Raw genomic sequence first — 25,112 nt, forward strand, 5'->3', positions numbered from 1 at the left:
GATCTTTTGTTCCTCTGCTTTTAGAACGTTCCTTTCAGCTCAGGTGGAAAGAGCTTGTTTTCTATTAGATGCTGTTGGACTGCATCAGCTACAAACCAGTTAGCAATTTAAAAGTTGTTGGTAATCAGGTAATTGGTTTGTAGTTCCCTGGTGTTGCCCCTTTTGCTGAATTATTGCATATCAGGAAAGTTTTGCCAGATGTTAGCTATACTTTAATTTCACCTCCTTACAGTATTGTTGTGACCCAGGTTCCTGGACCCGGACTCCTGGACTCGGATGATTCAGAAAGTGAGGGAGAAGACCTGGCCAGCCCTGCTTCTCTTGAGCCCTTTCCCTCCCTGGCATCCACTCAAAGGGAGGAGGAGGGGCCAGCAAAGCCTGATTCCCTGGAGCCTTCTTCTGATTTGGCAACGCCCCAAGAACAGTTTTGGAGTGATGCAAGACTGCGCAGGCGTGACCGGCGTGCGCAGCAGCAGAAGAGTTGGGACAAAGCCAAGTCATAATTGTCATGCAGTGACATCTGCAGAGACTATAAATAGGAGGCGGGACTTCCTGGTTTTTTGTCTTGGACAAAGTAATGAATTTGCACGGGCAAACTGTATCAACGGAGGGAAGAATATATTCGTGAGTAATTCTGGCCTTATCTGTAATTTCCTTGTTATCTCCAGAAACTTGGCAGGCCCGTGGGTAGACGTAGCCAGGACATTTATATATATGTAAATAAATCAGAAAAGGAGGCCTCTGACTGACTCTTTGCTGGGAGTATTGGGGGAAGGGAAACAGAACAAGTATGTTGTTAAACTGCTTGGTAATGAATGAGTGTAGACCAGTCAGATGTTTCAACCAAAAACTGCAGTTCATCTTCACCTAGTGCTGACCAATTCTTGATCTTCCTTGCTCTTTTCTCTACAATTTCTGCCATTATTACAAGTTCTTTCATTTAATCTTCTTTTTTATTCTTATCCCCCTGCTTTAACCAAGCTGAATCCTTGTATTTCTTTGGGTTATCGCATATCTGCGCCCAGAACTGCACTGTTTCTTCCTTGTCAGGTATTAACTATTGTTTATTGCAGTTTCTCCATGGGTGGATTGATAGAAATGTTTCTGATTTTATTTAAATTGGAGATTTTATCTATAGTATGCAATTCAAATTTCATAGATGATGATCTTTTGTTATTTGCTGCTTTATTATTTCCAGTGCTTCCTTAATCTTCCTTGTTTCTAGATGATACTTCTTGATGAAGTGTTCTACAATCTTCTTGTTTCTCAGCTTCTTTTCTTTAAACTGCTTTAACTTATTTGCATCTGATTTTAGCATGTTGATTTTATTTTCCAGTCTGATCTTCCATTTTGGTAGCGCAATGTTTAGCTTTCTTTCTTTTTCATTGCTTCTGCAGCCTGGGTATTCGATTATAACTGCAGCCATACCGTACAGTATTCAGTTTGTTTCTTGAAGTGAGCTAGTGTCTATATTTAATATTACAGATTGGCATCTTTTAATACTTGTGCTCGCTGCTTCTTTGAAACAATCTTCAATGAAGGCAACCTTATTTCATTGTTTTATGCTGTTCTTTTCTTTGTTTCAATTCTTCATTTTCAATTAGAAGGCTTTTGTTCTTTCTGACACCAAGACAGAGGAGAGAGTGACTGGTTTGGGAATGAAAATGATTCAATAGAAATGCTGGCTGCCTCTACTGCTGGTTTCCTCTGGTTTGCCTCTATAGTCTGAACTACATTTGGCAAGGTTTTTATTTCTTTACCCTGGGTAGACCTTTGCAGTTCTTCCAATTCTGCTCCAGTGAATACTTTACTTTATATTATAAATCACTGTTGATCTGCTATCCCCTGTTCTGTTACTTTCTGATTCTAGATGTTGATCTTTCCAGACCAGCTTCATTCTTTCTGATATCCTTTTCTTGCTGGACTTGATATGTAATAACAGATCATTATTTCTTTGTTTTCAATCTTCGTATATTTGTGACTGATAAAGAACTTTTCTTCCAGTAGTCCTGCTCCTGCTGGCCTTGGTTGCTCAGCCAACAGTTCTGAGACCTGTAGCCCATTTGTCACCAGAGGTCCAGGAATTCCAACACCTAGCATGGTCCTTGTTGACCTAGGTGATGATCAATCTGGTATGGCTTACTGCAAATTACTGTACACCTCACCATTTTATTTACTGGAGAAACATTCTTTGTCTGGGTCTTCTGATGAGATCTGCAAATACAAGTGGAATGACTAATGAAAAGGTCAGGGGAAAAATGTGCTACCATAACTAACTGTTCCTTGAGGGAAGAAATCTTGCAGTTGTTGCAAAACAGACAACGAACTAGACATTTTGGAATATTTAAATACCCATATTCTTGCAGCATAATTTTAGAGCAAAAATCTAGGCCTATAATGCTATGAGATTTAGTTCTCACATAATCAGTGAAAAATTATATAATAGCAAATGTATCTTGATAGCAAAACATAATAATGTGACAATGACAAAAAAAAAAAAGACTGCAAAGAGGCAAATTAATCTGCTCAAAAGAGAGAGGATGTATTCCTAGATACAGTGGGAAGGAAAATGAAATGTTAAGAGTGTTAGGTTATATTGAACTTCATATGGAACACTGCAATTGCTGAAATACTTTTGTTATGATTTCCTACTTTCTTTAATATACGTTTCAATACAATATCCAACAAAATGGATCCACACGAACTTTATCAAAAAAAAAAAAAAAGCCGGACCACTAAATGTACTATAGCACAAACCAACACAAACTATGAAAAGGATAAAACTACTATACATTAAAAACATCTTAGGAACAATAAACAGACTTCTATTTGACATTATTGTAACATACCAAATAAAGCTCTCCAAAACATCTTCAGTAACTCAAGTAGTCCAAAAATAAAAACAAGAATCAACTATAACACAGAGTTTAAGGCCACTATGTAGGACAGTCAGAAGACTAGCAAAGTACATCCATGAACACCAGTGGTGGGTTTCAAAATTTTTTACTACCGATTCTGTGGGTGTGTCTTAGTGGGTGTGGCATGGTTTGGTAGGCATTGCTTGGTGGGTGTAGCAAGGGAAGGATACTGTAAAATCTCCATTCCCACCCCACTTCAGGGGAAGGATACTGTAAAATCTCCATTCCCACCCCACTCCAGGGGAAGGATACTGCAAAATTCCCATTTCCTCCCGATCAGCTGGGACTCAGGAGGCAGAGAATAGATGGGGGCGGGGCCAGTCAAAATTTTTACTAACAGTTTTCCAAACTACTCAAAATTTCTGTTACCGGTTCTCCAGAACTGGTCAGAACCTGCTGAAACCCAATAGCTGAAACCCATAGCTGATGAACACCAACTAGCTATCAGAAGATACAATGAAAACTCTTTAATGTCATAACATATGAACAAATGTAATCTGAGAAAGCTTCCTAGATCAAGCTATATCAAAAGTGGTAGGGAATTCCTGGAAGCCTGGAACTCAGGCAAATCAACCATCAGAAGGCATCTAGAGATAAATAACACACACCATTCCAAAACAATAAAAAAGCTAAAAAGGGAAATAAAAGACCAGAACACCTCCTTGAAAGTAATCAACACTCAGATAAGCATGAAGTAACACCAGGATTATCACCAAACAATCAAGCAGTAAATAATACCCTAATAATGGAACCACCAACTCAGACAAACAATCAAGCAGTAAACAGCTTAATCAAAGAATTACCAAAGAGAAAACAATGCCCCCACCAACACTGACAAGGCAAGCAACTGTATATAAATACAGCAAATTCCATTTCCTCCCGATCAGCTGGGACTCAGGAGGCAGAGAATAGATGGGGCCAGTCAAAATTTTACTAACAGTTTTCCAAACTACTCAAAATTTCTGTTACCGGTTCTCCAGAACTGGTCAGAACCTGCTGAAACCCAATAGCTGAAACCCATAGCTGATGAACACCAACTAGCTATCAGAAGATACAATGAAAACTCTTTAATGTCATAACATATGAACAAATGTAATCTGAGAAAGCTTCCTAGATCAAGCTATATCAAAAGTGGTAGGGAATTCCTGGAAGCCTGGAACTCAGGCAAATCAACCATCAGAAGGCATCTAGAGATAAATAACACACACCATTCCAAAACAATAAAAAAGCTAAAAAGGGAAATAAAAGACCAGAACACCTCCTTGAAAGTAATCAACACTCAGATAAGCATGAAGTAACACCAGGATTATCACCAAACAATCAAGCAGTAAATAATACCCTAATAATGGAACCACCAACTCAGACAAACAATCAAGCAGTAAACAGCTTAATCAAAGAATTACCAAAGAGAAAACAATGCCCCCACCAACACTGACAAGGCAAGCAACTGTATATAAATACAGCAAATTCCATTTGCTTCTAGCACTGAAGATGTTATCTAGTCTGGTAATAAAATGTTTGCAAGCAAATAACCAAGCTCATAGAACACCAATAGAACTCCACAGTTCAACCCTGAGCGACATACATTCTCTTCTATTAGTATATCTTTATTAGTTGTCATTCTTGCAATTTTTGCTAAAGGTTTATTCTTGAATATGATAATTCCTTCTTGTCACTTTATCCAAATCTTATTTATTTATTTAAATTTATTATAGCCACCAACACTTATGGATTCTGGATGGTGGTACAAAACTAAACCAAATAAGCAAGCATACTCCAAATCCATAAAAACAAGCAAAACCTAAAACCACAAAGTCACCCCAGACTAAAATGATCTAAAAATAATACAAAACAAAGCAAAACATGACTACTTCAAAGCAATATTAATCCCAGGCCTGGATCCAAAGTCAGGCTTTCCAGAATCATAGGAGACAAGGTGCTATCCCTTTCATTAAATTAGTATTGATTGTAAATCCCTTTGGTATCCAACCTAGTAAAATAATAATTCATACATGAGAGAGACAATGTAATATTTGCTGTCAAGCCCTTACAGAAGGACACACAGACTTTAACATGGAGTTTAAAAGCATGAATCGAGGGAAAGATATAAAGACTTGGAAATGGAGTTCCCATTGATTAGATAAGCCATTAAGGGATCTTGCCATCAATTAATTGTTTATTGCTCCTCCTGTTTCTCTCTAAACTCCTCACAATTCCTATAGAGTTCAGAAACCTATAATAAGGAACAACCCTTCTTTTTAACAACAGTAATAACAAAATGAATGTTGGCTAAAGTTACAGAAAAAAATGAAGCTTTTTTAACAGTTGTTTTTATTTGGTTCTTTCAGTTTTGATATGGGTTAGCAATATTTTGCAGGAATCTGAGGCCCAAGAATAAGGTCACAAAACTGATGGGGAGGTACAATCTGTGCTTCCAATCCTCACACACATGACCAAAGCCAGAATATTTATGATAAAAAGGGCATTGGCCTTACCTAAACACCCATTCTCAGAATGGTGGGACCACCAGTGAGGAATGGGTTAACATCATCTGATCTCCTATTGGACTGAGTGTGCAAGCTGTTAAGCTCCTCCTCATCCACTTGCTTCCCAGCTTTCGGATGAAGAAGAGTTGGCAGACTGATATGCTGAGCTGAAACGACAAGGTTAATGCTGTTCCCAGAGACCCAGACCGGGAGGAATCAGGGTGGGGCTGACTCGTGGTCCCACCATTCTGAGAACGGGCGTTCAGGTAAGGTCAATGCCCTTTCTCCATGAAGGTGGGACCACCAGTCAGGAATGGGACATGCCAATGCAGTAGCCCTACAGGGAGAGAGCCAAACGGGCCGGGGAGCCTAAGCCCATATGAACTCATTGGAGAGCGAAAGGCCACCTCCACCGAGGCATAACTATCTAATTTATAATGGCGGATAAAAAGGAGACTATTGTGACTCCAGCTCCCGAGCCTGTCCTCATGGAGGAAGATGACTCTGAAAGTGATGGGGAGGAGCTGACGGGGCCTCCCTTTCCAGGACCCTCCTTTCTGGCAATGCCTCAGGTTCCAGCTGAAGGCCAAGAGGAAGGCATGTCGGAGCACCCACTAATAGGGAGTGATGAAAATCAATCTTGGATTGATCCCAGGGAGCGTCGGAGGGAGAGGCGTGTGCAGCAAAGGAAGAGGTGTGGAAGGACCAGAGATTGCTGAGTCACTGAGCCACGCCCCACAGAGGATAAAAGTGGGTGGGGTTGCTCTGCAGGCTCTGTGATGGACAAAAACTGCATATTGTGAGTTTCGGATGGGATATTTTTCTGAATTAAGGCTTAGACTTTGTGAATGACTTCTGACTACTCTTTGAACTCTTGGTTGTTCCAGCAACGGACTACAGATACGCTGACTCCTGTTTCTAGAGATGATAAGAAACTTGGCAGGCATTTGGAAAGTAGCTGCCAGCACTTTTATCTGCTAAAGGGATTCAGGTCGGCTTGTAAAAATAAATTACTGGTAGACGTCGTTTGCTCGTGTGTCTTCCTATGTGAGGTGAGGGGACAGAACAGAGACAGGGACGACTGGCCCTGCAGACCTCTTCCAAAGATACCTGGGTGGCCCATGCCGCTGAAGTGGCCACACTCCTGGTCGAGTGGGCTGTGATGCACCTAGGAGCGGGCAAGGGCTGTGCCTCATAGGCCTTAGCAACAGTTGCCCAAATCCAACATCCCAAGGTGGAAGAAGTCTCCCGGTGACCTAAGGTCGCCAGCTGAAATGAAACAAAGAGAGACTACATCCTCCAGAGAGCTCTCCGTACATCTAGTGTATGCCACGAACATTCCAACCTATGAACTGGGTTGGGACAGAAATTAGGCAAAACCAATTCCTGGGCCCTATGGAATGTCGTGTTTACTTTTGGAATGAAAGTGGGGTCTAATTGGAGGATGACCCTATCTGAATGGAAGATACAAAGGTCACTTCTAATGGAAAGGGCCGCCAGCTCCGAAATCCAGCAGGCCAATGTTACTGCCACCAAGAATGCAACCTTGTAGAAAAGGAATCTAAGACTGACCTCCCTCAAGGGCTCAAAGGGACCCTGGGTAAGAGCGGTTAAGATTCTTGTAAGGTCCCAAGAGGGGAATCGATGGACAATTGGTGGGCGGAGATTTGTGGCCCCTCTAAGGAACTGGCGAATCAGAGGAAGCCGTGAAAGGGGCCCATGGAGCCACCCACCAGAACGGGCAGGAAAGGGCAGCTACCAGGAAAGGGCAGCTATCTATCTCCGAAGAGTGTTCGGAGTCAATCCTGCTTCCAATCCGTCTTGTAGAAACTCCAAGATGTGTGCAGTGGAAACCTCTGTGCAAACCAGGTCCTTTTTGAAGCACCAGCTGGTGAAGGCCTGCCAAGTGACATTGTAAATGCGGTTGGTGGACTCGCGGCGCAAAGCCAGGATGGTGTCGATGACATGTGAAGATAGATTACTCCCTCTCAGCATGAACTGCTCAAGCGCCAGGCGGTCAGTTGGAGCCACTTTGGATTTGGGTGGACCAATGACCCCTGGCTGAGGGAAATTCTTTCCGGAGGCAGCCGCCACGGTTGGGCCACTGAAAGTACCACAAGGTCCGCAAACCATAGGGCCATCTGGGCCAATGAGGAGCCAGTAATACGAACTCTGCCCCCTCTGCCAGAAGCTTCCAAATGACCTTGGAGATCAGAGGAAGAGTGGGAAGGCATACAACAGACCCAGTGGCCACAGGCTGTGCAATGCGTCCACGCCTTCTGCCCCCAGCGTCAGGAACCTGGCAAAGAACCTGTCAGTTTGGCAATTGTCCTGGGTAGCAAACAAGTCAACTACTGGCTTGCCGAAGTGGGCCATCAGATCTTGAAAGAGGTCCAGGTGCAGGCGCCACTCTGCATGGTCCACTGGAGCTCTGCTGAGCCAGTCCGCCTGCACGTTTGCCACCCCTGAGATGTGTGTGACCTGTATGAACCGCAGATGCCTCTCTGCCCAGAGGCCCAACCACCTGGCCTCCTGCATGAGGTGTTGGGAGTGGGTCCCTCCAAGGTGGTTCACATGGACCTTTGTGGCCACGTTGTCCATCAAAATGAGAACATCTTGACCTTCTACCTTGTCCTGGAGCGCTCGAAGGGCGAGATGGATTGCCCGAAGCTCCAACCAACTGATGTTGTGGCCCAGGTCCTCGTGGGTCCACTGGCTCTGGGCCATGTCTGATGCAACCATAAGGGCAGGGGTTTGTAGTAAGGACTATACGATGAGGTTCCCTGAACTCCCATCCTTGGTGACAGCAAGAGAGATCCACCTGTGGAGGGAGTGGTGAACCTCCGGGGGAATCCGAATCCTCAGTAGGGAGGTACTCTGGCACTTCCTCTGATATGGGAGAAGAAGCCACTGCAGGTTTCTGCAGTGGAGTCATGCCCATGGCACAATGCCGATGCACAACACCATCTTTCCCAGGAGCTGAGAGAGCAGAAACAAGGAGGCTGACCCCCCCTGTCCTGACCTTCCGGACCAGGTCCCTCAGACTGGAAAGGCGGTCTTGGGAAAGGAATACTTTGCTCTCAACTGTATCTATGATGGTGCCCAGGTGTTGAATGCAGGTCATCAGAATCAGCTGGCTCTTGGTCATGTTGATGGAGAACCCATGAGCTGAAGGGTTCAGGTCCTGTTGCGCCAGCAGCTCTGAGCTGGATTGGATAAGAAGACCATCTAGATAAAATTGGATCCTTATCGGCAGCATTCGGAGGTGGCACGCTAGCGTAGCCATCAATTTTGTAAATACCCTCGGGGCTGAAGAGAGACCAAATGGTAGAGCACAGTACTGATAATGACTCCTGCATGGCAGAAACTGAGAAATCTCCTGTGGGCCAGAAGAATGGGGACAGGAAGATAAGCCTCCGTCAGTTCCACTGACATGAGGAAATCTCCTTCCCTGATCCCCTCCAAGATCGTCTGGAGAGACTGCATCTTGAACTGCCGGTAAGTGACCCAGCGGTTGAGAGACTTGAGGTCGAGAACTGCCCTCCATCCCCCCGAGGACTTCTGAGTCACGAACAGGTGCAAATAAAACCCCTGTCCATGTTGCTCCCATGGAACCGGTTGTATGGCCCAAATGTCTAAAAGATGTTTTATGGCTGATTCCATGAGAAGCCGACTTGGCCGATCCTGCAAGAGGGAGCATCGGAGAAATCGAGTCGGGGGGTGGAGAGGAATTCCAGGGAGAGGCCCAACCTAACCATCTCCCTGACCCAAGCGTCAGTGGTGGTCACCTCCTACTGGGTGGTGAAGAGGGCCAGGCGTCCCCCAATGGAAGGGGAGGATGTATAGTCAGTGGGGGCGTCTGAAGAGATGTCCCTTGCCAGATGTCGTGTCCCACTCCTCCACTGACGGCCGGGTCAGGGAAATCCAAATCAGGCGTGCCTCTGCAGCTCTGCCAAAGTCCTAGCAAAGTTCTCAAGGCAGGCAGGAGACCAGAAAGTGACTTCAGCAAGATAAGGTAGACTTTGCCTGACTCAGAGAATGCCAGAAAGCAGATCCTTTATATAGGCCATGGGGTGTGGCTCCATGACTCACCACTTATCCAGGCCTGCCCCTCCCTTCCTTCTGTTGCCACCGCCTATCAATTCTCCTGAAGCGAGGGTCACTCCAGTCTGCAGCTGTTGGTAATTGACCTTCCTCAGGCTCACATGCTGTGGGGGAGGGGGAGGGGTCTAGTTGCTCCGTTTGCCTGGGCACGGAGCCAGGGCTGGGGGCTGGAGGCGCTTCTTCTTCCTCGGCCTGTCTGGGCATGGAGCCAGGGCTGGGGCCGGGAGGCATGCTAGGACATTCCTCAGCGTTCGGAAGCAGATAAGACGGGCCCGGCTGTGGGGAAAGCGGATGAGGCACAACACCACCCCAAAAGATTGGCCACCCTGCCTATCCTTGGACCTGCCCTGTCTGGAGGGAAAAAACCACTGAGCTCGCTGGCCTTGGAAGGTGGCCTCTGAAATAAGGGGCCGGCCAGGGTTTTGCTCAGCGAGACATGCTTGGAAGTACTTTACGCTTATCCCTGGATTCCACCAATAGGGGCTCCAGGGGTCACCACTCTGTCGCCAGTACACAGGGTAGATGCCAACCTCCATTTATTTTTAGCGTCTGCCTGCCACTGGCAGAGCCAGAGGAGGTGACGAGAAGAGACTGTTGAGCCGATAGATTTAGCCGGAAATTTGGAGGCAGTTAAGGTGGCATCCACCAAGAACTCTAGGGCAGCCACAATTTTATTGACATCCTGATGCAACCTAGTGTCCGAAAGAGGTAGGCGTTCCTGGAGCTGCTGTAACCAATGGAGAGATAGCCTGTTAAAAAAAGACACGGCCTTAATGGCCCAAGCTGCCCCCTGGGATGATTTAACCATGGCCTGCTCCGCCCACTTCTCTTTTGGGTGAAGGCTTTCCTCCGAGGGCCCTGTTAGGGCTGAAGGAGCCAAAAATGCCACTATTGGGGGGTCCACTGATGGGACCTGCAGAATCTTAGATAGGTCAGAGCCCATATTATATAGGCACCTGTCTAAAGTGGTGGGATTGGGCCCTGATACTGGAGTAGACCATTGCTGTTGCACAACATCCCTGAATAAACGAGGAGCCGGGACATCCTTAGCCTCAAAAGGAATGGAGGTATCTGTCTCCCTACTGATAGGGTCAGCAGGAGGCCGGGCCAAACCCAGCTGGGTGGTGGTTTTGGCCTTATGAAGCAGGGAGCAGAAGAGTTAAGGTTGAAACAGCCCCACAAATGAGGGTTGGTCCAGAGACAAATCCTCATCCTCTGACAAGTCTGGATCCCTTATTTCTTCCCTGGCCTAGGAATCTTGGCTGGGTGAGCCTCCCAAATAGGTGTGAGCCTGCAAATAATCTGGATCCCCTGACAACTGAGGTTGTGTGGGATAGGTTTGGGTCCAGGAAAGTTCAGAAACCCAGGAGCCTGTCCTCTGGTGCATTTCAGTGGCTACGCCATGCTGAATAGCCTCGGTGATAAGGGCCATCAGGTTAGCAGGGATATGAGGGCCCTCTGGCTTTTCCAGAGCTGAAGCCTTTGTGGCAATTGGGCCGAAGGATCTACAAGAGGCCCAAACAGCAATTCACTGCCTACAGGAGGCCTGGAAGTAGAAGCAGCCTCCACATCTGGGGACAAGGCGGCTGCATGAGGCTGGGCAGAAGGACCAGCTAGATCCTGCCTTTCTGAGGTGTTATCCAGGTAAACCGGTTGCTCCTGCAGCAAAGGAGCCTTGTTTGCTTTGCTGGCCGCCTTAAGGGCCCTTTCAATGGCCCTTTCTATGGCCTTATGCCACTTGTCAGCCTCCTTCTCCGAAACCTTGGAAGGTTTCCTGGAGACAGGCGTAGAGGTAGGAGGGTTGGTGGGCCTTCCCTTCTTTGCTGGGGCCGGTTATGAGGGCCCAGCCTCCTCCTGATCCATTCCCAAATGGGCCTGCTGGCCACATTTCGGAGGCCTTTTGGGAGGCGTGGTGGCCATCTTGAAAAAGTGCCGGGCCTGAATCACTAGGTCTCTAAGGCAGCCCCGTAGCAGTAAGAGCTAATAAGGCCCCACTGGTGATAAATGGGGGCCTAGGCTGCAACCCCTTCCCAATTAAATTTACTGATGGGGGAAAGGGGATCGCTGTAGATGCAGCCTTGTCTCCGCTCCTGCATTGCCTAGGGGAACATTGAAGTCTTACCTGGCGTAGCAGCTCCCACACTATTCAAGGGAGGTAGGGCCATGCTGGAATCTGCGCTGCCTGCAAATCCAATGCCGCGGTGCAAGCCCCTAAGCGGCTCACCGCTCCAATGTCTTATGGCATAGCAGGGAGGGAGGGGGTTGAAGCCTCCAAACCCCTCTCCCATTCACTCTCGCCGGTGTATGGGCTAAGCCCAGGAACGCTGCACTAGCGATCTGTCTGTGAAAAGATCGCACCGTAGAGAAATGGCCTTCAGCAGTCTCCAGCTAAAGTGCCATTCACACTGGGAGAGCAGGGCCATCAACCAGCAAGGCTGGGAGGTGCCTGCAAAGGTAATGCCTAGGATGGCCTTCATTGGGATCAGGCGAGGAGTCCTTCATGCTGGAAAGGCGGGGCTCAATCAGACAGCTGGGAGCCCTCTACCATGATTCTGCCGGGGAGTGGCCTTCAGTGGGGTCAGGCAGTAACACCCTTCATGCTGGCAAGGCTCAACCACAGAAGAGGAGCAGACAGAAATTCCAGAAATCAGGAATGGGTTTACAGCTCAGAAATACACGTCCGTCCAGAGTGACTGAGTCTGAAAGCTGGGAAGCAAGTGGATGAGGAGGAGCTTAACAGCTTGCAGACTTTGTCCAATAGGAAATCAGACGAAGTTAACCCATTCCTGACTGGTGGTCCCACCTTCATGGAGAATATGGGGAAATTCCTTCTGTACTGTGCTGTGCTAAGCAAAGGTAAGGAGCCGTGGTGGCTCAGGCTGTAAGATAGCCTGTTATTAAAACACAGCAGCCTGCAATTACTACAGGCTCGAGTCCCACCAGGCCCAAGGTTGACTCAGCCTTCCATCCTTTATAAGGTAGGTAAAATGAGGACCCAGACTGTTGGGGGGGCAATAAGTTGACTTTGTAAATATACAAATAGAATGAGACTATTGCCTTACACACTGTAAGCCGCCCTGAGTCTTCAGAGAAGGGCGGGATATAAATGTAAATAAATATAAATGTAAATGTAAATAAAATGAAGCCATGGAGGTAATGAGTGTTGTATGCATAGGAGCTCAGTGTAATGCTTTCCCAGTTTTAGCAAATGGATTGTGAGCTTGATGACAATCTATTCCTGCAACTATCAGAAATTGTAATAAGAAAACCAAATAAAGTTCAGTGACTCTTGATGATAATAGATTATGAGTAAGAGAAGGTTCATGAGATGAACCACAAACATTGGAATCAATAATTTCCATTTTCACAAGGCTGAATGTGCAAGATATACACTTTACATGCGACTGAAGATTTTATGAAGTTGCCCATCGCACCAGAATAAAATAAGTTCTGGCGCTTTACAGTTGAGCAGTCTAGGCCTTAAAGGTTACACAAATGATTAAATGTCAATGGGTAGTCTCACATATCTGACCTTTATTTAATTTTCAGATGTTATCACATCAGATATTGGGATTGATTTGTTTCTGAAGGAGCCAAATCTGGTTGGTTGTTTATTGCAAAATGTACAATATTTTATTGACATTTCAGAAGGGGGTGGTCTCTTGGAAGAGCACTCTTCTGAAACGTAACTAGGTACTTCAAATAGTACACATAGATCTTGTGTGTACTGACCTAGCTCTTCTTAGAGAGAAGAGCTGTCCATTCTCCTAGCTGCGGGAGTTCAATATTCAAAACCACTGATGAAAGAGAGGTGGGAATAATGGAACCAAAGAAAATAATGTAGGGAACTCAAAGAATATTTCTTCTCTTGACAATACAGCGCCATAATCCCTCAAATATTTTATTGATCCCCAAGTAAAATTGTATTAATGCATACAAAATCTTTCCAGTAATTGATGCATCTGTCCTATACTTTTCCTGGCAGACCCTTTCAAATTGGGATTTAAGACTCATTAATTCCAACCCACATCTGAGTTGAAAATCAACAATATATTATCTCACTGAGCATTCATCTTGTCTTAGATTATAGCTCTTGTGACTGGCAGTCACCTGTTCGAAAGATTCATCAAAAACAGTGTCACAAAACTGACATAGTTATTCACATCTGGGCTGTAAACTGGTTGCCTCTCCCTCTAACAGAACTCTAATTATAAATCCCACATTAAATCAGTCCAAGAGGTCTTAGAAAGATGTACAACTCAATGAGAAAGGACAGTACTAAATCTGCCCTGGTTTTATGGTACATCAACCAAAAAAGCAACTCCTCAGCGATTGAGAACTGAGGCAGCTCCCACTACAGCTGCTGGATCCTGGATTGCATGTGAGTTGTCACAGGGAATGAATTCCATCCACCATACTTGTGGCACCAGTTTATTACTCATTAACCAATCATTCTCAGTTGTCAAACGATTATGACACTAAAAAGATGCTAGCAATTTGTTCCACATAGAGTTCAAGAGATTTACAAGTATAAGCATAGTTTATTTCTGGAGTATTGGTGCTTTTTCTCATTCTTCATGGATGAGATGAGTAGCTGATCCTACTGTCAGAGTTTCATTCAGTCCACGTCTAACAGTGGAAGAGTTAAGAATAAAGCTGAGATAGATATATTGTTTTTACTACAGATATAAGAAGACCTAATAATAAACATCATATACCACAGAATCCAAACCATATTCCACAGAATCCAGCCTCTATTTTTTGTTTCTCTTTCTCCCACCCTTATATGGTGACAGACTTCTTGCTATTTGTTCCTCAGGCTTGGATCATAATGGCACCTGCATTGTCTTTTGATAAAAATCCTGCCTTGTTTGCAAGCTACCCACTCCTAGTCTAAAAGCTCATAGATAAATCATAGATAGATCCAAAAGATTAGATAAATTCATACACAGTTCTTACACCGAATATTATGTACAAACTTGTGTTATGTTACTAGCCATCTCACATGAGGTGATTTTATTTACCCACAATGCTACCCCTCAAATAGCACACTGCTGCAGCAATCTACAGAAAAATGTATAAGTAAGCACTGCAGCTCGCTGCAAAACTAGCTTATGTAATTTCAAGTACACATGGCACCACACAGTTTAAGAATGCTAATGAGGAATAATTGAATTAATTACAGATGTTAGAAATTTACTATGATAATCATACTCTATATTTCAAAATTGCTGTAGATTAAATATGAATAATTATGATTAAAGAGCTCTTTTCTTTAGCCTGAGGCATTTTAAACTACCTGGTGAAAGGAGCAATTACAAAATAAATTAATTCAATATGTAACATCAGAGAAATTTTCAAGATTTAAGATTTAATGTTCATCACATAATCTTTATAAAACATGCTGCCAGAAGTAGAGCGGATAATCTCAGCTATAACAATTATGCAGTCCAGGCCATTTATGACTTATACTACTACACTACTTGTGATCCTTGAATGCTACTTGAAAAAGCCAATATTATAACAGATGGGTGCAGTTACCAATGGATGTCAAAATGACTTAGGTTTATATTTTGCAAGGATCAGCTGATTAAAGCATTTATACTGCTATTATAAAAATACTAACTGTCCCTTCAGGGAAAATAGTGATGCCTTTCACCACAATCCTAAACTAAGTACCTCAGTCGTTTTACATTTATTAGGGCTAGACAAGTTTGGTTTCAATTCAAAAGAGGTGCTTTGGAGAGCTTAGGAGTGTGAATAAAACACCTGCCTGTGACTCATTAAAGCAATTTTTCTAGCTGCAGCTGCACAATCCTGAAAACTGAAACAGGTACTTTAATTTCTCACAGATACAGCATTCACTCTAGCATTTTTTTCAAAGAATCTCTTCCTAAATCAGTCCAAAGCATTACACATCTCTAAAATTATTCTCTCTCCATTAAATTGAAATCGGATCTATAACTTTTCAAAGAATCTAATGGACATTCAGCTGTTTGAGGTGGTTTCCATTTTCATGGTCTTCATCTTGCATAGCTAGACAGACTATCGTGATGGTAAAGAATTGTTCTAAATGATAAAGCCAACACTACTTTAGAAGTATTACCTCTGACAAACATTGGTGACAAATAAGAACACAATGGAATACAGTATCATCTTATGTCTTAATGCTTTAGTTTAGCGATTACAGTGTAAAAGTTATTTTCTCTGTGGTAAATCACACAAGATCAATACACTTATGCCTAACTATTCCTGCTGCTTGCTTATATTTCAGCTAACAAAAATCTATATATTTATCTTCTTACCTGAGGTAGAGCAGAGTTTAACTGTCTCTGCAATTGGTCTCGTTCATGCAAAGTCTCTTGCAGCCGGCCCTGTGTCACAGATAGTGTCTCACGTGTTTCCCGAAGAGTCTCTAGCAGTTTATCTCTCTCATCAAGCATATTCACCATCAGCTGTTCAAAGTTGGCATCAGAATCAGAGCCTGGCTGTGGCCCTAAGGGGTCACCCTCACTAATGGTAGGCATTACCTCACACATCATGGCAATACTTTGCAAATTGCCTGTACTAGAGGAAGAACTTGAATTGCCAAGGAAATCTCCCTAGAATGCCTCTTAAGGCAGTAGAAACAGCAAGTTAAGGTCACATGGTTACTGTAGGCCACTGCAGTTTGTGGCAACTGTCAAATGTAGATGATAAAGTCCATAAAATCTCCATTTCCTTTTGCAAATAACTGAAACTAACAGTACATATCTAGAAAAATCAGAAAAAGTCATCACATCGTTACGCTCAATGTATATATAAAGTAATTAAGATCAGCAAGGCCCCTAGATTGAACTGACAATGTAATTTTGTGAGAGTCATTCCCATAATCTTCGACAGGTATTCCTTTGATCTCTCCAATGATGACCATCAACCAGGGCATAGAGTTCTTTGTTGTTAAAAATGTTCATTGTTTCCATTCAGCACCAAAATCCTTGCCGTTTTAAAATCTAGAAAGGATTAGAAAGCCTACAAAACATTTCACTTGTCTTGATATGATCAATAAAAATCAACTTGGGTAAATCAAGTAATAGTTTATGAAATCCAAAGGGAAAGTAGACTGATTGTTCTTGAAGCAAGATTAAACTTTTGCCAAAGATTCATCTTTCATTCTTCATTTAGAATCTGTTGGAAAAGAAAATATTTAGAGATTAGAATGGTCAATTGTCTTTCATTTCTAAATTTAGATCAAAAGCTTTTCATTTCCAGCAAAAATTCAACAATTTATGGAGAATTCTGGAGATTATGGAGATTAATAGAGTTTGCCATTTGTTTTCCCTATAGCCATTCTTAATTTAACAATCAGATTTTTAAATGTAGATACCGTGGAGTATTTGTTCTAATTTCAGAGCTTTAATGTTTATTGAACATTGTATCATTTGCAGACCACTTTACTGTAATGTATCTTGAAATTACCAAAATACTTTCTTTGAAAATACTTACTTTGAACTACCAAAATACTTTCAGCATGTCAATTGTCCCACCAGAGGCAAGAATACTCTAGACCACTGCTACACAACACTAAAAGATGCCTATCGGTCTTTACCACGTGCAGCTGTAGGACACTCTGATCATTGCATGATTCACCTTGTACCTGCTTACAGGCAAAGACTTAAAGCCATAAAACCAATAATTAAATCAGTGAAAACCTGGACGGAGGAATCAGAATTAAAGCTACAGGCATGTTTTGACTGCACTGATTGGAATATTTTTAAAGATACCTCTGCAGACCTGGATGAACTCACAGATACTGTAACATCATATGTCAGCTTCTGTGAAGACCTATGTGTACCTACAAGGAACTTGCGAATACACAGTAATAACAAACCTTGGTTTACACCTAAACTTAAGCAGCTACGACATTCCAAAGAGGAAGCCTACAGAAAAGGTGATAAAATGCTGTACAATCAGGCCAGAAATGCACTAACAAGGGAGATAAGAGCAGCAAAAAGAAGCTACTCTGAAAAGCTAAAGAATCAATTTTCAGCAAATGAACCAGCAAACATGTGGAAAACTCTTAAAAATATCACCGGCTATGGCAAACCTCCTTCCCAGGCTGAAGGTAATCAACAACTGGCAGATGACCTGAATGAGTTTTACTGCAGGTTTGAAAGGAAACTACAGCCACCTATCTCCACAACCCCCATCTCAGACACACCAACAACAGCCAAGCCTCCTACAACTGACCCCATTTCATTGGGTTCACAACCCCTAGTGATCACAGAAAAGGAAGTGCAGGACCTATTTCACAGACAAAAGCCAGGAAAAGCTCCAGGCCCAGACAAGATAACTCCTTCTTGCTTAAAAGTCTGTGCTGACCAATTGGCCCCCATCTTCACCCATATTTTCAATAAATCACTAGAGATGTGCTATGTTCCTTCTTGCTTCAAACGCTCTACCATCATCCCAGTGCCGAAGAAGCCCACCATCAAGGAACTGAATGACTACAGACCAGTTGCTCTAACATCTGTAGTCATGAAAACCTTTGAAAGGCTAGTGCTTTCCTACCTGAAAACCATCACGAATCCGCTCTTAGACCCCTTGCAATTTGCATACCGAGCAAATAGATCAACAGATGATGCTGTTAATATGGCTCTGCACTACATCCTACAACATCTTGAGTCTCCAAAGACCTATGCAAGGGTCCTTTTTGTAGACTTTAGTTCAGCATTCAATACCATCATTCCAGACATTCTTCTAACTAAGCTAAACCAGCTACAGGTACCGGAACAGACTTGTAAGTGGATCACAAGCTTCCTAACAAACAGGAAGCAGCAGGTGAAGCTAAGCAAGATCACATCAAATACCTGTACAATTAGCACAGGGGCCCCCAAGGCTGTGTGCTCTCCCCACTTCTCTTCTCTCTGTATACCAATGACTGCATCTCCAATGATCCATTTGTTAAGCTACTGAAGTTCGCAGATGACACAACAGTGATTGGTCTCATTCGAGACAATGACGAATCCGCATATAGACGAGAGGTCGAACGACTAGCCTTGTGGTGCAACCAAAACAATCTGGAACTGAACACACTCAAAACCGTAGAAATGGTGGTAGACTTTAGGAAAAACCCTTCCATACTTCCACCTCTCACAATACTTGACAACACAGTATCAACAGTAGAAACCTTCAAATTTCTGGGTTCTATCATATCGCAAGATCTCAAATGGACAGCTAACATCAAAACATCATTAAAAAGGACAACAAAGAATGTTCTTTCTGCGCCAACTCAGTAAGCTCAAACTGCCCAAGGAGCTGCTGATCCAATTCTACAGAGGAATTATTGAGTCTGTCATTTGCACCTCTATAACTGTCTGGTTCGGTTCTGCAACCCAACAAGAAAAACACAGACTTCAGAGGATAATTAGAACTGCAGAAAAATAATTGCTACCAACTTGCCTTCCATTGAGGACCTGTATACTGCACGAATCAAGAAGAGGGCCGTGAAAATATTTGCAGATCCCTCGCATCCTGGACATAAACTGTTTCAACTCCTACCCTCAAAACGACGCTATAGAGCACTGCACACCAGAACAACTAGACACAAGAACAGTTTTTCCCAAAGGCCATCACTCTGCTAAACAAATAATCCCCTCAACACTGTCAGACTATTTACTGAATCTGCACTACTATTAATCGTTTCATAGTTCCCATCACCAATCTCTTTCCACTTATGACTGTATGACTATAACTTGTTGCTGGCAATCCTTATGATTTATATTGATATATTGATCATCAATTGTGTTGTAAATGTTGTACCTTGATGAACGTATCTTTTCTTTTATGTACACTGAGAGCATATGCACCAAGACAAATTCCTTGTGTGTCCAATCACACTTGGCCAATAAAATTCTATTCTATTCTATTCTATTCTATTCTATTCTATTCTATTCTATTCTATTCTATTCTATTCTATTCTATTCTATTAAGTATATCTTGCCTAGATCCTTTTAACCTAAATTCTATAGCAGAATATTTGCTTATTTTTATTAGAATACTAGACAACCCATGACCCTTGGATCATAGTTGTAGGCTGTACACCGCCCTGAGTCCTTCGGGAGAAGGGCGGTATAGAAGTTTGATAAATAATAATAATAATAAATAATAGTTTCAGAGATATTTTCTTACCAGATTCCTTAATGTTTTCAACAATGACAAAGTTTCTACTGTCCTGCCTTCCTCAAACCAACTGGAATACATTTGGAGATGTATCTGTTTGAAAATAGCCCAGTCAAACTTCCACACAGGAAATATTTTATGACATTTTATATTATCATAAACTGTTTTATGATCATTTTATGTCATAAAATGATTTATAACATTTCCCAAATTCCAAAACCCATTTGAAGTGCCTTGGTTCAAAAGGCCAGGATGGCGAACTACGGCACACAGAGCCCTTTCTGCTGGCACGCACACCGTTGCACCAGGTCAGATCTCTGTGGCATTTCTTTTGGGAGCTTCTGTTTCCCTGCAAACGATGAAAGAGAAGCTCACGAAAGAAAAAGATCCTACCTCTTGCCGCACTGCCAGTGTTGGGATGCCCCGCTTTCCGCTGACCAGCTGGTCTGTGGGTCAGCATGTCCGCACATGTGCACATTTGCACATGTCCGCACATGCGTGTGTTTGTGCGCACACATATCTTTCAGTTTGGGCATGCACGCACGTAGTTTGGGTACTCGGTGCCTAAAAGGCTCACCATCACTACCAGTAGTGGGTTTCAAATCCCGTCGCTACCGGTTTGCTTGTGGGTGTGCGTGCATGCAACACTTCTGTGCATGCGCAGAAGTGTCCAGGTGGGTGGGCGGATCCTCCCACCGCCATCGCTACCAGTTTATCCGATCCAGGGCGAACCAGTTGCAACCCACCACTGATCACTGTCCTATGGTATGTGGGAAGCCCCCTTCCTACAATAATGAAATATTTTGAGGAATAACAAAAGAGGCAGAATATTATATTTCCCCAAATGAAAAATGGAGAAAAATCTTAACAAAGGCAGAAAGCAGCCCCCAGCAGATGCCTGAAGTCTTCAGAGACGGAGATTTTCTGCCCATTAAGAAATCCAAGCCAATCTATTCATAAACAAAACACCTTCACCTCCAGGTGATGGGGTTAAGAAGGACAGGACATGATCTTCAGGACATAACAGGATTAACCTACTATCATTGAAATAGCAAGAGGCACAAAAGCCCCTTCATTACACAATCCCAAGAACAGTTGAAACTTCAAAGTCGCAGAAACCTATAAAGCTCCATCCACTCATCTAACCAATTTATCAGCTGTCCCAGAACTACATGCTGTTGGTGGTTCAGCTCATCAATTAACAAGAGTCCTTCTTTCCAATCAACCTCCATTTTATTTCCAGGGCCCTTCCCCTGGCTTGGAACTGGACCAGATTTTTCTTCCTACAGGTGTATGATTTCACCCAATTAAAGGTTACACAAATTAGAGTTGTATTACTATATAATTTTTTCATATTCTTGTCTTGCCTCTTGCTTTAGGGTAATGATTTGGTTGTTTCTACTGCTACCATCCAACTTTAACAAAGTATATCACTTCCAATGTGTGAAAAAGAGAGGTCACAACCAGTATTATTTTTCTTGCAATGAAAAGATAAAATCAACATTAAAATTATTTCTATAGCACCACCTCCTGATCATATAGTACCAAGCCACATGAGTACAGCACTGAATTATTTAATCTCATTCTTTTAAAAATATGACTAATATGATTTATTGAAGAAATATTTTGAGTTTACATACTATGGGAGATGGGCAGTCTAGAAATATGAAATATAAACAAATAAATACTGTGTGAAATAAAACAATACAAGTATAAGAACCAGAACAAAAAACAATTTAAAACAAGAATAAGTGAAAAAAGAGAGTGCATTTGAATGTTGGTGGCAAAATAGAATGAATTTTTCTCCCACCAAAATTAAGAGTAAATATGGGAGTGGAATATCTCAGAGAGTCCTGACACCAAACACTATTTGAAATCCCTAATAGTCCTAAACCTACAATTTTACAGGCTGATTGGAACTCAATGTTTTTGCTTTGTTCAGATTTTTAAGCGTTTAATTGGAAGTGAGAAATATTTGCAAGGCAAATCCTCCCACCTATCTTTCAACCCTCTTCTCCAAACCTAAAAGTGGCCTAAAATGGCTGCTGAGGAAAAGTTGTTTTAAGAGTGTGCTTTGTCCTTCCCAGAGGTGTCTTGTTCCCATCACCGCCCTCAAAACACTGAAAATACACCCACACACAAACACAAGGAGAAAAATATCAGCCTCATTCCTTTCAGTGGCATAAACACATCGGCAACTTCTACAGTCTTATAAATTCAGAACAGGAATTATCCATACCTATATACAAAAGTACTAGCAACAGCTAGATCAAATAAATATATGGCAGGTTGGGGATTGATTTGCTGGTGAAATCATCTTGAAAACTTGAACCTGGCCTGGAATGTCATCAAAAAGGGAGTTTAAATATGGCATTCCAAACCTGGAAATGTTTTTCAAAAAAATTATTATGCATTTATCAAAAAATGTCATATAAATTTGAATACTGAACACACATTCTCAAGAAACATGGTATACATGGTAGCAGTATTTTTTGTATTCCAGACAAAATTCAGAAAGGCAACAATAATATATTTTGAATTGAATCAAATAATGCACTGAAGCTGGAATTCACAAAACAGTTATCCAGTAAGTAGGCTAATGTTCTCCATGAGTCTGGAAGTACCATCTGTATGTATATGCATGGACTAAGTAGATTTTTGTCTTTCCACTATTATGACAGCCTTAAGCTGAAGAAGTCCACTAAGATATATTATCTACAAAAAAAAATGCCGGGAAAAGCTATCTATAAGTCTCATAAAAACACACTCAAGGGGAAAATTTATCATACTGTAAGATTAATGGAAGCTGAAGTAGTTCTGCTGTTAATACAAGTCAATGTATTGCCAAGTATTTCTGAGAAAAGACTCTTGAGTACCACTCTTCCTAAACAAAAAATACCAGATGCCACCAGCAAAACACAATATGCTCTCAAACTATTCTACAATTAATTAACATGTAAATATAGTTTTAAACGCTCAGCTGTACTGAAGGGGCTGCTACTGAATGCTAGAATTGGAAGAATGCCCTATTCAAATTAAGCTTTTCTGGTCAAGCCCATATATACATTTTAATATAGAAGAATTATTACCATACATTCCCATAAATTCCTTCCCAAAATGAAAATCAGATTGTTATAATGATAAACAATAATCTTCGCAAAGATGAAATACTGGCCACAAAAAGAATCAATAATATCAAGCAAAGAAATTAACACATAGAAACAATCACTGTATGATCAGCAGCCCAAGAACCATATTTCTTAAAAAGTAAGACAAATATGAAGAATCAAATGAAAAAATGTAAATGAATGCACTGAATTTAACAAAATTCAACATGCTCTTACAACATATAATATAGCACTTACGCAGATGATCCAACTTTATTCTACTTTTTCCATTTTTTGCTTAAGTTTAGTACAGTTGGAAAATAATCAGAATAAACTATTTCCAATCTTGTGTTCAACAGATGGTAACATATAAGTATCAGTAGCAGTTTTCACTTAATAAGGAGATATGAGATCAAAATACATGCATTATTAGATTCAAGATGAGTAACGCTGTTTTCTTTTTTTATTTATTTATTTATTTATTTTTGTCACAACAGTATACACAAACAATTGTCATAGATAAAACAACATATTTTGAAGAAAATATACTAATATGTATAAAAATATGCATCAACTATATCAATTTGATATGATGAAGGGAACAATAGGACAGGAACGGTAGGCACTTTTGTGCTCTTATGCACGCCCCTTATAGCCCTCTTAGAAATGGGGTGAGGTCAATAGTAGACAGTTTTTGGTTGAAGATTTTGGGATTTTGAGTAGAGACTATGGAGTCAGGTAATGAGTTCCAAGCATTAACAACTCTGTTACAGAAGTCATATTTTCTGCAATCAAGTTTGAAGCGGTTGACATTTAGCTTGAATCTATTTTTTGCTCTTGTAATATTGCGATTGAAGCTGAAGTAGTCTTTTATAGGAAGGATATTGCAATAGATGATTTTGTGTGTTAAACACAGGTCGAAGTCGACGGAGTTGTAAGTTTTCTAATCCCAGGATTTCAAGTCTGTTGGTATAAGGTATTTTGTTGTTTTCGGAGGAGTGAAGAACTCTTCTAGTAAAATATTTCTGGACTCTTTCTATTGTATTTATGTCAGAGATGTGGTATGGGTTCCAGACGGATGAGCTGTATTCAAGAATAGGTCTGGCAAATGTTTTGTATGCTCTAGTTAGTAGTGTAGAGTTTTTAGAAAAGAAGCTGCGTAAAATTAGGTTTACAACTCTTAGGGCTTTTTTCGCTATGTAGCTGCAGTGAGCTTTGGCACTAAGGTCATTTGATATGAGAACTCCAAGATCTTTGACAGGGTGGGGGTCATCAGTTAGGTAATGTCCATCAAGTTTGTACTTGATATTAGGGTTCTTTTTTCCAATATGTAAGACTGAGCATTTGCTGGTTGAGATTTGAAGTTGCCAAGTTTTAGACCAATCGGAAATTAAGTCGAGGTCTTCTTGAAGGGTAGAAGTATTATCAGTGGTATTAAATAGTTTGACATCGTCAGCAAAGAGAACACAATAACTTGAGATGAGGTCGCAGAGATCATTTATGTATAGTATGAAGAGTGTTGGTCCAAGAACACTACCTTGGGGAACGCCACTTTTGACAGGAACAGGATTAGATATAGTGTTGCCAATTTTGACCACTTGTTGTCTGTTTGACAGGAAGGCATTTATCCAATTGTGAAGAGGTCCCGAAATGCCGTAGGATTTTAGTTTGAGGAGTAGTTTATCATGTACTACTGAATCAAAAGCTCTGACTCCTCTGACTTCATTTTATCTTATTTGTATGCCACATCCAGAGAGGAGAAATCTAACCATAAGAGGCCAAGAATGCAAATGTCATCCTGAAATCCTATTCTACAATATCAGCTACAGCTAACTTGCATTTTTAGGTGCTTATATATATCATACTGTCATTTTCCATGGCAGGCTAGAACCCATCTGAATCTTACCTGTACAGGTAATCCTTGACATACCACGGGAATGGAGCCTGCCCATTACAGTCATGTCATAATAGGCATAAAACAAGTAATTGTGTGGCTGATCCAATTTTATGACCTTTTTGTTGTGTTTGTTAACTAAACACTTTGGTCACGAAGTGAACCAATGGTTTGCTATGGGTGCAGTTTTGACAAAAAACCAGAAATTTCGATTTTTGGCAAAACCATCATAAAATGCTATCACATGATGCTGCAAATGGCCATAAATGTGTCTGTGTTGCCAAGCATCAAAAGTTTAGTCATATAACCCCAAAGAGGGCCTGACAATGTCCTCCCTCTATTTCAATACCTACAATGATTGCCAGTTTGCTTCCTGCTGCAATTCAAAGTGTTGATTATTGCCTAAAAATCAATGCATGGCATGGGGCTTGGTTACTTGAAA

General features: G+C 42.0%; 1 protein-coding gene across 3 annotated transcripts in view; it reads right to left on the bottom strand.

Moving 5' to 3' along the window:
- The window catches only part of PPFIA4 (PTPRF interacting protein alpha 4), a 142,215-nt gene that overhangs the window by 82,956 nt on the left and 34,147 nt on the right, over positions 1–25,112 (bottom strand). For all 3 annotated transcript variants that reach the window (XM_058176119.1, XM_058176120.1, XM_058176121.1), the window contains exon 2: positions 15,814–16,675. In XM_058176119.1, coding sequence (XP_058032102.1) covers positions 15,814–16,050 — 237 coding nt within the window. In that variant the 5' untranslated portion in view covers positions 16,051–16,675. The remainder of the gene's footprint in view (positions 1–15,813; positions 16,676–25,112) is intronic.

Source organism: Ahaetulla prasina, chromosome 3 (assembly GCF_028640845.1).
Source record: "Ahaetulla prasina isolate Xishuangbanna chromosome 3, ASM2864084v1, whole genome shotgun sequence".
NCBI lineage: Eukaryota > Metazoa > Chordata > Lepidosauria > Squamata > Colubridae > Ahaetulla > Ahaetulla prasina.